This window comes from Ornithorhynchus anatinus, chromosome 14 (genome assembly GCF_004115215.2).
Source record: "Ornithorhynchus anatinus isolate Pmale09 chromosome 14, mOrnAna1.pri.v4, whole genome shotgun sequence".
Taxonomy (NCBI): Eukaryota; Metazoa; Chordata; class Mammalia; order Monotremata; family Ornithorhynchidae; genus Ornithorhynchus; species Ornithorhynchus anatinus.
In genome coordinates, this window is record NC_041741.1 from 43843034 (window position 1) to 43856995 (window position 13962).

The 13962-nt window shown below is 46.2% G+C and overlaps 1 protein-coding gene across 4 annotated transcripts in view; it reads right to left on the bottom strand.

The window, feature by feature from the left end:
* Positions 1 to 13962, bottom strand: part of CACNG2 (calcium voltage-gated channel auxiliary subunit gamma 2) — an 85953-nt gene that overhangs the window by 13122 nt on the left and 58869 nt on the right. For all 4 annotated transcript variants that reach the window (XM_029079229.1, XM_029079231.1, XM_029079230.1 and 1 more), the window contains one exon: positions 4680 to 4763. In XM_029079229.1, coding sequence (XP_028935062.1) covers positions 4680 to 4763 — 84 coding nt within the window. The remainder of the gene's footprint in view (positions 1 to 4679; positions 4764 to 13962) is intronic.

The window sequence follows — 13962 nt, forward strand, 5'->3', positions numbered from 1 at the left end:
TCTTCTGGCCTGGGACTCCTTCCTCTCTCTATATGCCAGGCCAACCCTCCCTCCACCTTCAAAGCTTTATTAAGGTCACATCTGCTCCAAGAGGCCTTCCCCAATTAAACAGAAATTCCTTACTATCAGCTTTAAAACACTCAATCAGCTGGCCTGCCCCTACCATTCCTTGCTCTTCTCCTACTACAAGAGGAACTGACATACTTCGCTCCTCTGGCGTCAGCTTGTTCATGGTGCCTCTATTTCACTGCCCATCCCTTGCCCACATCCTCCCCCTAGCCTGGAACTCCCTCCCCCTCCATATACACCAGACCACCACTCTCCCCACCCTCAAACCATTATTAAGATCACATCTCCTTCAAGAGGCCTTCCCCTATTAAGCCCTCTTTCATTCATTCATATTTATTAATAATAATAATAATAATAGTATTTGTTAAGCACTTACTATGTGCCAAGCACTGTTCTAACTGCTGAAGCCCTTAACTGTGTGCAGAGCACTGTATTAAGTACTTGGGAAAGCACAATATAGCAATAAAGACTGATATTCCCAGCCACAATGAGCTCACAGTCTAGAAAGGGGGAGACAGATATCAACACAAATAAATCGATGCTTAGAACAGTGTTTGGTGCATAGCAAGCACTTAACAAAGGCCATCATCATTATTATTATTACAAATAAATAAAATTACAGATATATACATAAGTACTGTGGGGCGGGGAGAGGGGGGAAGAGTAAAGTGCGCAAGTGAGGGTGACGCAGAAGGGAGTGGGAGATGAGGAAAAGTGGGGCTTAGTCTGGGAAGGTCTCCTGGGAGAGGGGAGGGAGATGTGCCTTCAGTAAGGCTTTGAAGCGGGGGGAAGTCATTGTCTGGTGGATTTGAGGAAGGAGGGGGTTCTAGGCCAGAGGCAGGACGTGGGCCAGGGGTTGGCAGTGAGACAAGAGAAACTGAGGTACAAGGAGGAGGTTAGCACTGGAGGAGTGAAGCGTGCAACTCTTTCCCTGACTCCCTCTTCCTTCCTTTTCGACTCTGCATTTAGATCTGTTTCCTTTGGGCAATTGTTCTTCACCCCACCCTCAGCCCCACAGCACATCTGTACCTATCTGTAATTTATTTATTTATATTAATATCTTTTCCCCCCTCTAGACTATAAGCTCCTCGTGGGCAGGGAATGTGTCTTTTGTACCGTACTCTCCCAAGCTCTTAATTCAGTGCTCTGCACACAGTAAGGGCTCCATAAATACCACTGATTGACTGATCGATGATTTAGCCGGGGCTAAATGACTTCAGCCAAAGATCTCAACCGTCTTACCCAGCTGAACGACCATCTGTCTTCAGAAAAAGGGAAGCTGAGCCCTTGTGGGGCTCGGAGAAGCGGTGTGGCTTAGTGGGTAGAGCACAGGTCTAGGAGTCAGAAGGACCTGGGCCTCTGCCATTTGTTTGCTGTGTGACCTTGGGCAAGTCACTTCACTTCTTTGGCCTCAATTCCCTCATTTGTAAAATAGGGATTAAGACTGCGAGCCCCATGTGAGGCATGGATCGTGTCCAACCTGATTACCTTGTAATTAAGCCAGCACTCGGAACAGTGCTTGACACATCGTAAGTGCTTAACAAATACCATCATTATTGTCGGGGAGGTATAGCTTCCTAAAAGTTCATTGGCAGATCCTGGCCCGGCACTGCGGGGATCTGATTCTGGGTCATCGTCACCCTTCTTATCAGCAAGGTCTTATCTATTGTCCTTTCTGCCTAGATTCCATTTGGAGCAGGAAAACCCAGCTGAATCATCTGACTCAGTTTACAGCAACTAACTTTCAATACAGGCCTGGTGGGCGTGAATAATTCTGCAGAGCCCTGCTTATTCACAGACAAAATACACCTCTCCCCAGCCTCAGAGCCTTATTGAAGGCACATCTCCTCCAAGAGGCCTTCCCTGACTAATCCCTCCTTTCCTCTTTTCCCACTCCCTTCTGCATCTCCCTTGCCCTTGGATTTGCTCTCTTTATTCACCCCCCGTCCATATCTGTAATTTATTTATTTATATTAATGTCTGTCTCCCCCTCTAGACTGTAAGCTCCTTGTGCACAGGGAATGTGTCCAGTATTGTAAGCGCTCAATAAATACCACTGACTGCCTGAATGACTGACTTTCTGAGGAAGGATGGAGGTTGTTAATGCGGCCATCCCTGTTCATCGACCACAATTCCTTCGTACATTTTAACAGAAGAAATGATGCCTATATCCTGGGGGGGGGGGGTCTCTTCCCCTTTCCATTTTAGCTAGCTGGAAAACCCTCCCAGTGGGATTTTTATGGTCCTTAAAATACTGAGTTGATCCCAACCCTATCAGGACAATGGAAATTCCCAAACTGATTCAGAAGTGCCTAGTCCAGTGCTCTTCACATTAAGCGCTCGATAAATGCCATTGTTTAATTGATTGATCCACTTTGGGGCTCTGGTGGATCCAGAAGCAATGATTTCAAGAGCCTGAAGAAATTCTCCAGAGGTGTACGATAGTGGGTGAGTTTAATAAGCATGATTTTAGGATAAATCAGGGCTGCCTGGGGGAGAGCGTGATGACTCCAAAAGCCGTTCGGTCTCTGCCTTTAGATTGTGACCTTCTTGAGAGTAGGGAATGGGTGTCTTATTTCTGTTGTACCCTCCCAAGACCTTTCTAGAGTGCTTCATACCCAGAGATGCTCAATAAATAGCACCAATTGATCAATTAATCAGGAGCATCATGACCTAGTGGAAAGATCAGGGGCCTGAGAGTCAGAGGACTTTGGTTCTATTCTCGGCTCTGCTGCTTGTCTGCTGGGTGACTTTGGTCAAGTCGCTTCTCTGGGATTCGGTTTCCTCATCTGCAAAATGGGGATTCGATACCAGTTCTCCCTCCTATTCAAACTATGAGTTCCAGGTGGGACAGGAGCTATGTCCGACCTGATTAACGTCTATCTACTCTAGTGCCTATACACAGTGCTTGACATGTAGTTAATGTTTAATAAATAATGATATAATTATCCCTATTATTGATTGACGGGCCGTTCGGAAAGCCTTGCCCCTTCGGCACCGGCCAAGGACGGTCTGGCCCTCTAGCCTGGCTGCCACTTCTCCGTCCAAGGTCGGCAGCTGGGATGGTGTTTATTGAGAGAAGGAACTTTTTGGGAGCCCAAAATCACTTCTTCACTCAATCAGTGATATTTATTGAGTACTCACTGTGGTGGGGAGAGTACTGTACTAAGCTGTCTAGACTTTAAGCTCTTTGTGGGAAGGGAATATGTCCATTTATTGTTATAGTGTACTCTCCCAACTGCTTAGTATAGTGCTCTGAACACAGTAAGTGCTCAATAAATACGATTCAATGATTCTAAGCACTTGGGAGAGTACATTACCATAGAGTAAATGGACATGATTCCTTCTCATGAGGAAATTACAGACTAGAGGGGGAGAGAGAAGTGAAGATAAATTTAGGATGGCTATGTACATAAGTGCTGGGGATGGAGTGAATAGCATAGTATTACGGGAGACAGATCTAAGTGCATAGGTGACACAGGAAGGAGGGCGAATATGGGATTATTATTATTAAGTGCTGTCGAGTTGTTTCCGATTCATAGCGACTCCATGGATATACTTTCTCCAGCACGTCCTGTCCTCTGCCATAATCCGTAAGCTTGCTAACGTTCTTCCATTATCACTGTTATGGTCTCTATCCATCTAGCTACTGGTCTGCCTCTTCCACGTTATCCCTGGACTTTTCCTAACATTAATGTTTTCTCCACAGAATTAGTCCTCCTGATTATGTGTCCAAAATATGCTAATTTTAGTAGGGTCATTTGGCCTTCCAAAGACGACTTTGGTTTAATTTGCTCCAAAATCCATTTGGTTGTTTTTCAGGCAGTCCATGGTTTGGGAAGTGAGGGCTTAATCAGGGAAGACCTCTTGGAAGAGGTGTTATTTTAGTTGGGCTTTTCATTCAATCAATTTCCTTCGGTCAACTCTAAGCTTGGATAGACCCAGTGCCTCACTGTCTCTAATCCCAGCTCTGCCCTATTCCTGTTTGAGACCTTCGACAAGTCACTTAACTTCTCTGCCTCTTGGTTTCCTTATCTGTAAAATGGAGATTAAATACCTGTTCTCCCTCCCACTCAGACTATGAGCTCTGTGTCCGACTGATTATCTTGTATCTACCCCATGGCTTGGCACCTAGTGAAGGTTAATAAATATAGTCATCATCAATATCTTAGTCTCCTTCACTGGGAGACTAATTTCTCAGCACAAACACTGCCATGGGAGCTTTTTCAAACCCTCAAGAGACTTCTTTTGGACTCTTCCTCTCAATGACAGTTCTCTCCTCTAGTGAGTTTCAGGCTATAAATAGGAATTTTGATCACCATTTAACGTTTTATTGAATTTTTAAAATTTCATCTCCTTTCTCTCTCTCTCTCTTGTAGAAGTTCAAAGCCAGGGCACTGTGGGAGATCTGTCATTCAGGGAGGAGGGAGAGGCTGGGGTTTGGCCCAACCCAGAAAGACAACCAAGGTGCCCATAGGCCTTCAAGAGGTTTGGCCTGAGGCAGATTTCCCGGTGCCAGTTGTGGAAGAAAAGGCGTGGGGACCCTCAAGTCTCATCCCGAGCCAGGATCCCCTTCAACGGGCAGCCAAAGAGAAAAGGCACGGACTTACGGAGGAAATATTCTGCTGTGTCGGCTTCGTAATCTGTATCTTCGGGGAAGTGATCGATTTGCTTACATAGACCTTTAAAATTCCCTGCAAAAACAAGAGAGGAAAGAACAAATGAGAACACCGGAAGCACCGGAGGCTATGGCTCCCACCTGTCTCCCATTGCCATCTTGGCCTCCTTCCGAGGCACCTCTCCCTCCCTCAGGCCGAACCACGTGCGCTCTCGCCCGCAGTTGGGCACGGACGGAGAAGTGGCAGCCAGGCTAGAGGGCCAGACCGTCCTTGGCCGGTGCCGAAGGGGCGAGGCTTTCCGAGCGGCCCGTCAATCAACCGATCGATCGTATATTGGGCATTTTCTCTGTGCAGAGCACCGTATTACGGTCTTGGGAGAGTACGATAGGACAGTGTAACAGACACGTTCCCTGCTCACAGCGAGTTACGGTCTGGAGAGGGAGACAGACATCACTATCAATAAATAAATTACAGCTATGGATCTAAGTGCTGCAGCATGGAGGGTGGGAAGGTGAATAAAGGGAGCAAATCAGAGGGACACAGAGGGAATGAGAGAAGAAATGAGGGCTTAGTCAGGGAAGGCCTCTTGGAAGAGATGTGCCTTCAGTAAGGCTTTGAAGGGGAGGAGTATAATTCAACCGTATTTACTGAGTGCTTGCTGTGTGCAGAGCACTGTACTAAGTCCTTGGGAGAGTACAATACAACAGTAAACAGACACATTCCCTGCCTACAGTGAGCTTACAGTTTGGAGGGAGAGACAGATATTAATGTAAATAAATAAATTACATATATGCATATAAATGTTGAGGGGCTTAGGTGGGGGTGGTGAATAAAGGGAACCAGTCAGGGTGATGCAGAAGGGAGTGGGAGAAGAAATGAGGGCTTAGTCAGGGAAGGCCTCTTGGAGGAGATGGGCCTTCGATAAGACTTTGAAGTGGGGGAGAGTAACTGTCCCCACCCGAGCGAACTACAGAGAACCGAGGTCTACGTAGCCCAACTAGAGTTCTTTGTCTGGACTGCCAGCCAGCCATCTGAAGTCATTTGAGAAGCAGCATGGCTTAGTGGATAGAGCATGGGCCTAAGAGTCAAAGATCATGGTTTCTAATCCCGGCTCCCCCACATATCTGCTGTGTGACGTTGGGTAAGTCACTTCACTTCTCTGGGCCTCAGTAACCTCATCTGTAAAATGGGGATTAAGACTGTGAGCCCTTTGCGGGACAGGGCCTGGGTCCAGCCTATCTTGTATCTACCTCCGTGCTTAAAACAGTGCTTGGCACATAGTAAGGGCTTAACAAGCACCATAATTATTATTATATTATATATTATTATGTGAGCCCTATGTGGGACAGGGAGTGTTTCCAACCTGACTACCTCATATCTACTCCAGTGTTTAGAACAGGGCTTGGCACATAGTAAGTGCTTAACAAGTACCATTATTATTATTAATAGTAAGAGTAGTGTCTGCAGGCAAGAGGGAAGCAATAAGACTTGCCCCATCCTACCTCAACTCACTGATTTCCTACTAAGCCCAGCTCTCTGTTTAGACTGTGAGCCCGTTATTGGGCAGAGGTTGTCTCTATCTGTTGCCCAATTGTCCATTCCAAGCACTTAGTACAGTGCTCTGCACATAGTAAGCACTCAATAAATACGATTGAATGAATGGTGCCAGCTTATTCACTGTGCTCTGATCTCATCTATCCCACTGCCAATCCCTATCCCAGATCCTCCTCCTACCCCCTGGCTCAAGAGGCCCTGCTCTTTGCTTCCAGAAGATGTAAACTCGTTAGGGGCAGGAAACGTGTCTGCTAATTCTGCTGTACTGTACTCTCCCGAGTGCTTAGAATAGTGGTCTGCACACAGTAAGTGCTCAGTAAATGTCACTGATTGATTGATACTACTAATAATGTTGGTATTTAAGCACTTACTATGTGCAGAGCACTGTTCTAAACGCTGGGGTAGATACAGGGTAATCAGCTTGTCCCACATGAGGCTCGCAGTCTTAATCCCCATTTTCCAGATGAGGTAACCGAGGCACAGAGAAGTGAAGTGACTTGCCCACAGTCACACAGCTGACAAGTGGCGGAGCCAGGATTCGAACCCATGACCTCGGACTCCCAAGCCCGGGCTCTTTCCACTGAGCCACGCTGCTTCAATACTAATATTACTGCTACTACTGGTAGGGGATAGAGCACAGGCCTGGGAGTCAGAAGGACCTGGGTTCTAATCCCGCCTCGGCCACTTGTCCGCTGGGTGACCTCGGGCAAGTCGCTTAACTTCTCTGCGCGTCTGTTACCTCATCTGTAAAATGGGGATGAACACTGTGAGCCCCATGTGGGACTTGGAATGTGTCCAACCTGATTAACTCGGTTACCCCAGTGCTTTGAACAGTGCTCGGCACAGAGCAAGTGCTTAACAAATAGCATCACTATTATTATTATTACCTACTACTACTAATAATGACGTTGGTATTTGTTAAGCGCTTACTATGTGCAGAGCACTGTTCTAAGCGCTGGGGTAGACGCAGGGGAATCAGGTTGTCCCACGTGGGGCTCACAGTCTTAATCCCCATTTTACAGATGAGGTAACTGAGGCACAGAGAAGTGAAGTGACTTGCCCACAGTCACACAGCTGACAATTGGTAGAGCGGGGATTCAAACTCATGACCTCTGACTCCAAAGCCCATGCTCTTTCCACTGAGCCTAAAGCTTGTTATCACCTTGTAAGAGTTATTTTTGTTCCTTGCTCCGACTGTCTCCTCCTCAGAGAACCTTCAAGACAATAAGGTTGAGGTGAAGTGGGGAAGGAGTGTTGCCCAGTGGAAAGAGCATGGGCCCGGGAGTCAGAGGTCCCGGGTTGGTAGATGCATTTATATTAATGTCTCTCTCACTCCCCTTCTCGGCCCTAAGGTCGCTGTGGGCAGGGAACGCGTCTACCAACTCTGTTGTACTCTCCCAAGTGCTTAGTACAGTGATCTGCACTCGGTAACCACTTCAGAGATACCTTCGATGAGGATGACAATAGAGGGGAGAGGGAGACATGGATATAAAAAAATCATTCATCATAAAAATAAGATTAATTAATTAATAATGGTATTTGTTAAGCGCTTACTACGTGCAGAGCACTGTTCTAGGCGCTGGGGTAGATACAGGGTAATCAGATTGTCCCACGTGGGGCTCCCATTTTTTAATCCCCATTTTTAAGATGAGGTAACAGGCAGAGAGAAGTTAAGTGACTTGCCCAAGATTACCACCCGAATCTCACAGCACCGGGGGCAGGGTGGGCCAAGAACCACGGTCCGGAGATCGTTTATTCCGCATGACGATGTTGCGGCCACCAGGGACAAAGCACCGCATATTGGAAATTTCAGCTCACAGGTATTAAGTAGTTTAAAAGGAGGTTTCATCAGCTCTGTAAGAGCCGCATTAATATCTCACAACACCAACTGCCATCTCATTTCTTTGAGATACAATAAGCTCCTCATAAACCCGATCATTAGGGGCCTAGCAGACGCTGTGTTATTTTCTACGTGTTGGAGAAAAGCTGAAAGAACAGCTAAATGAGCTCCCAGGGAGGATGTATGGAACGCTGGTGGAGACAAGGGTGGAAGGCAATCAAGTCATTTTTTTAAGTGGAAAGGGTTTCCTTGGAACTGTTTACACCACAGCCCAAAGCTTTCCCTCTCAGTTTTTTTTTTTAAATGGTATTTGTTAAGCACTTACTATGTGCTAGGCACTGCACCAACTGCTGGGGTCTTGTCTTATGTTGTCAAGTCATCTGTGACCCACAGACTCATATCTAAGCGCTTACTCTGTGCCAAGCACTCTACAGAGCACTGGGGTAGATACTAGCTAAACAGGTTGGCCACAGTCCCTGTCCCACATGGGGCTTACAGTCTTAATCCCCATTTTAAGGATGAGGGAACTGAGGCCCAGAGAGTTGAGGTAACATTCTCAAGGTCACACAGCAGACAAGCGGCAGAGCCGGGATTAGAACCCAGGTCCTTCTGACTCCCAAGCCCGTATCCCATCCACTAGGCCATGCTGCTCCTCAGTTCTTCCCCTTCTCTGGGGGCAGAAGCCTGGGGGTCACCAACCCATTCTGATTCCCGCCATCAAATAACTATCATGCTAGAAGTCCTAACTCGAGTGCCCAGCGATTCTCCGACCCAAAGCTTCGAGTCCGGGTTGCTTGCCAGTTTTGTCAAGGTTGACGCCAGACCTGTCGACCGGCGATTGGCAATTCCGCTCTTTCCAGATTTTACTGGGAGTGGAAATAGCCTCCCAGTAAAACCTCCCTCAACATCCCCTTCCAGATGACATAATGCGTTATCACAGGGATGTGAATTATGATAATGATGGCACTTGTCAAGCGCTTACTATGTGTCAAGCACTGGCAGAGATACAAACTAATCGAGTTGGACACTGTCCCTGCACCACATGGGACTCGCAGTCGTAATCCCCATTTTAAAGATGGGGTAACCGAGGCCCAGAGAAGTGAAGTAAATTGCCCAAGGTCACACAGCAGACAAGTGGCAGAGCCGGGATTAGAACCCAGGTCCTTCTGATTCCCAGGACCATGCTCTATCCACTAGGCCATGCTTCTGCTAGGTGCTATTTACTTCAGTTCACAGATGCCGAAGAGGTATCTCAAGTCAGGGAGGGGCTTTAGTAACCCCCTAAACTAACCGCTATGTATTAAGTGCCCTCGCCGATCCCAAAATGGAGGCAAGAGGGCTGATTGCCCCTGTCAGAATAAAAATTCAGGAGGGGAATGATGTGTCTTGGGCGTCTGTATTTTCTCAAGCATTAGTACAGTGTGAGACCCCGATGACTGCTCAAAAAATACCCATTTATCACTTTATCTCACTTGCTTAGTACAGTTTTCTGCACTCAGTATGTGCTCGATAAATATTGGGTTTTTCCAATAGCATTTGTTAAGCACTCACTATGAGTCAAGCTCCCTTCTAAGTGCTGGGGTCGATCCAAGTTAATAAAGCCAGATAGAGTCCCTGTCCCACAAGAGGCTCCCAGTCTTAGTAGAAGGGAGAATAGATTTTGAATCCCCACTGAAGATTGACTCCTCAGTCGAAGAAACTGAGGCATGGAGAAGTGAAGGGATTTATCCGAGGCCACACAACAGGTAAGTGGCGGAGCTGGGATTAGAACCCAGGTCCTCTGGTTCCCAGATCTGTGGCTTATCCAGCCCAACAGCACTTAGGCACATGTCCTATACTTGATCGTTTCCTCTAGTTGTAATGTATTTTAGGGGCTGCCTTCACCCCCTGACTGTCAGCTCCTTGCGGTCGGGGATTGTCCCTACTGCCTTGCTGCACTCTTCCAAGTGCTCAGTACAGTGCTCTGCACACTGTAACCACTCAGTCAATTCCCCAGATGGATTAATACCAGATATCCCTTCGCCAACCAACGGACGTATTTTATGGCTGTTACGTGGGCTATTTAGGGAAGTGAGGCCAAAAGAACACACAATAACTCCCGTACCACAGCACAAGACGGCACCTGATGACAAACCTCTTGCAGTCAGGTTGGACTACCCAGAATAAGAAACAGCATAGCCTGGTGGATAGAGCCCGGGCCTGGGAGTTAGAGGATCTCGGTTCTGGTTCCGCCACTTGTCTGCTGTGTAGTCTTGGGTAAGTCACCACTTCTCTGGGCCTCAGTTCCCTCATCTGTACAACGGAGGAATTAGACTGTGAGCCCTATATGGGACATGGACCCTGTCCACCTAATTAGCTTGTATCTATCCCTGTGCTTAGTACAGTGCCTGGCACATAGTGAGCGCTTAACAAATACCGTAATCGATGCCCGAAACCAGCCCTGGAAAGGAAGGCTGTCCTTTCCCCGAATGGGGATTCTAGTAGGGTCCCCCTGGACCACTCTTATTGGAGTATCCCCCTGGAGGCTCTGACACACCTTTTGGGTGCTGATATTGTTGATATATGGTAAAGGGCCCTTTGGCAAATACAGTCGACTCTCAATTATTTAGAGGCTGGTTATTTATTTTGTGGATTATCCAGGCTCTCTGCCATTCCTTCTCCCTCTGGCTGAGTGCCTTTTGGCAATTTCACCGCTCTTTAGCATCTCCACTAGACAATTAGTCAGGGAAATAAAAGAAGCTGAAATGCAAATTAGTCAATTTTGCTGTGGGCTTGAAGCTCTGATGAAAGATTTGCGACAGAGGTGGTTGAAACTATTGACTAAGAATGAGATTGGGAGGCACAGTGATTTGGAATAGGGTAAGCACCCACACACACAGTGGACGATAATCATCTGTGGTTTCCGTTATTTCTACGATCCTTCTAACTCATCAACAGAAACAACAGAGTTACCTCTAGACTGCAAACACATTTTTTAAAAAAATGTATCCGTTCGGTGCTTACTATGTTCCGGGCACTGTTCTAAACGCTGGGGTGGATACAAGGTAATCAGATCGGACCCGATCCGTGTCCCACGTGGGGAGGCACAGTCTTAATTCCCGTTTTACAGATGAGATAATTAAGACACAAGAAGTGAAGTGACTTTCCCAAGGTCACTGTGCAGACAAGTGGTGGAGCCAGAATTAGAACCCAGGTCCTTCTGACTCCCAGGCCCAGGTTCTAACGACTAGACAACGCTACTTCTCCATTGCGGGCAGAGAACGTTCTACCAGCTCTGTTTTAACGTACTCTCCCAAGCGCTTAGTACAGTGCTCTGCACACACTAAGCTCTCAATAAATACAAGTGACTGATAGGAAAAATTGGATAACACAAGAGTAAAGAAGCAGTATACGTAGCTCTATTGTATTGTATTCTCCCAAGCTTTTAGAACAGTGCTCTGCGCACAGTAAGCGCTCATTAAATACCACTAAAGGATTGATCTATATTATAGTGTTTAGTCTGGAGTTGTAATCCATTTTACTTCTTCTAATTTTTGCCGTTAATACCACGTTTCCTGTTTAATAAAACAGTGCTATCTTTACCCACATTCATGTTAAGCTTCCACTATAACACATACAAAATAGTGTCTCTGATTAATTAAGTGTCTAGATAGGGAGATGGAAGTACTTTGTTCCACGGAGATACAATGCACTCTATTTCCTCACATAATTGTCTGCACTGATTGATCTCCTCACACACCGATTTTTGATTAGTTCGATAATTAGTGATAGCGATGACGCCCTCCCCCTCAGGAAGAGAAGTAGGGTCAGTGCAGCCAGTCAATCAATCAGTCAAGCAACGGTACTTATTGAGCACTTACCATTCATTCATACATTCAATAATATTTATTGAGCGCTTACTATGTGCAGAGCACTGGGCTAAGCGCTTGGAATGTACAATCGGCAACAGATAGAAACGATCCCTGTCCATTGACGGGCTTACAGTCTAATCGGGGAAGACAGACGGACAAAAACAAGACAACTTAATCATGATAAATAGAATTAAGGGGATGTACACCTCATTAACAAAATAAATAGGGTAATAAAAATATATATAAATGAGCACGGCGCTGAGGCAGAGCACTGTATTAAGCACTTGGGAGAGTTCAGAACGATAGAGTTGGTAGATACATTGCCTGCCCATAACGAGTTTACGGTTGAGACAGACATTAACGTGAAAAAATAAGTAATTTATAATATAGATTCTATCAAGCAATCAATAGTATTTATTGAACACTTGCTATATGCAGAGCACTGAAGTAAATGCTTGAAGATATATATAGAAGTGCTGTGGGGTTGGGGGTGGCGCGAATAGCAAATGTCCAAGTGTCACAGATGACACAGACGGGAAAAGAAGGCTAATGTCTCCGATAAAGAACCCTCAGGGGAGGTTTTTCAGGAGATTTGGGAACTCTGCCATAAGAAGAGGAGAAGGGTTGGAGGCTACCATAATTAATCAATTATTGAACGAGTCTAATGGAAATGAGAAACAGAGAAGCAGCGTGGCCTAATGAATAGAGCACGGGCCTGGGAGTCGGAAAGACCTCGGTTTTCATCCCGACTCAGCCACTTGTCTGCTCTGTGACCTTGGGAAAGTCATTTCACTTCTCTGTGCCTCGGTTACCTCGTCTGTAAAATGGGGATCATGACTGTGAGCCTAATATGGGACCGGGACTGTGTCTAACCTGACTGGCTTGTATCTATCCCAACACGAAGCAGCACGGCGTAGCGAATAGAACACAGACCTGGGAGTCAGAAAGTCATGAGTCCTAATCCCACCTCTGCCACTCGTCTGCTGTGTGGCCCTGGGCAAGTCAATTGACTTTCATGTGCCTCAGCTCATTTCTAAAATGGGAATTAATACTGTGGGACATGGACTTAGAACAGTGCTTAGAACAGTGCCTGGCACATAGTAAGTGCTTACAAATACCATTAAAAGACCCAGAGGGATGGGGAGTAGATATCTTTTCTCCTCAGTTCCCTCATCTGTAAATAGGGATTGAGATTGTGAGCCCCATGTGGGACAGGGACTGTGTCCGACCCCATTTGCTTGGATCCACCCCAGTACTTAGTACAGTGCCTGGCACATAGTAAGCACTTGAAAAATACCATAAAAAGATGATATGTAATCTCAATTGCTCTCTTTCCTTTCTCTTCCTTCTTTCCTCCTCCTTTTTTTTTCCATCTCTTTTCTTTCCCCTTCTCACTTTATAGTCTTAATTCCCGTGTACAAATCCTCTCCCCTGTTTCATGTTGTAAAAAATACGCAAAAACTGGGGCAATTATGCAAGTAAATACGGGAACATTTTAGGGCCAGAGTGGTTCATTCGCATGAACACACACAGAATCGGTGCCAAACCCAGGTGTACCCATAGAAACTCTGGCTTTTTTCCTCCAGAAATTTGAGATCCAGCCAAAGAATGTAATATACCCAGGCAAATATCAGGCAAATATCAGTCCCACAAATGCCCATTTTCCTACACGATAATAATGGCATTTATTAGGTGCTTCTCACGCAGTAATCCCTTTGCTAAGAGCTGGGTTAAAACATAAGATAATCGGATCAGACACAATTCCGATTCCAAATGGGGCTCACAGACTGCAAGGGATGCAGAAAAGCAGCATGGCCTAGTGGATAGAGCACCGGCCTGGGAGTCAAAGGGAAGTGGGTTCTGATCCTGGCTCTGCCACTTGTCTGCTGGGTGACCTTGGGCAAATCACTTGACTTTTATGTGCCTCAGTTATATCATTTCTAAAATGGGAATTAATGCTGCGGGACACGGACCGTGTCGAGCCTTGTAATTACCTCAGTGCTTAGAACAGTGCCTGGCACATAGTAAG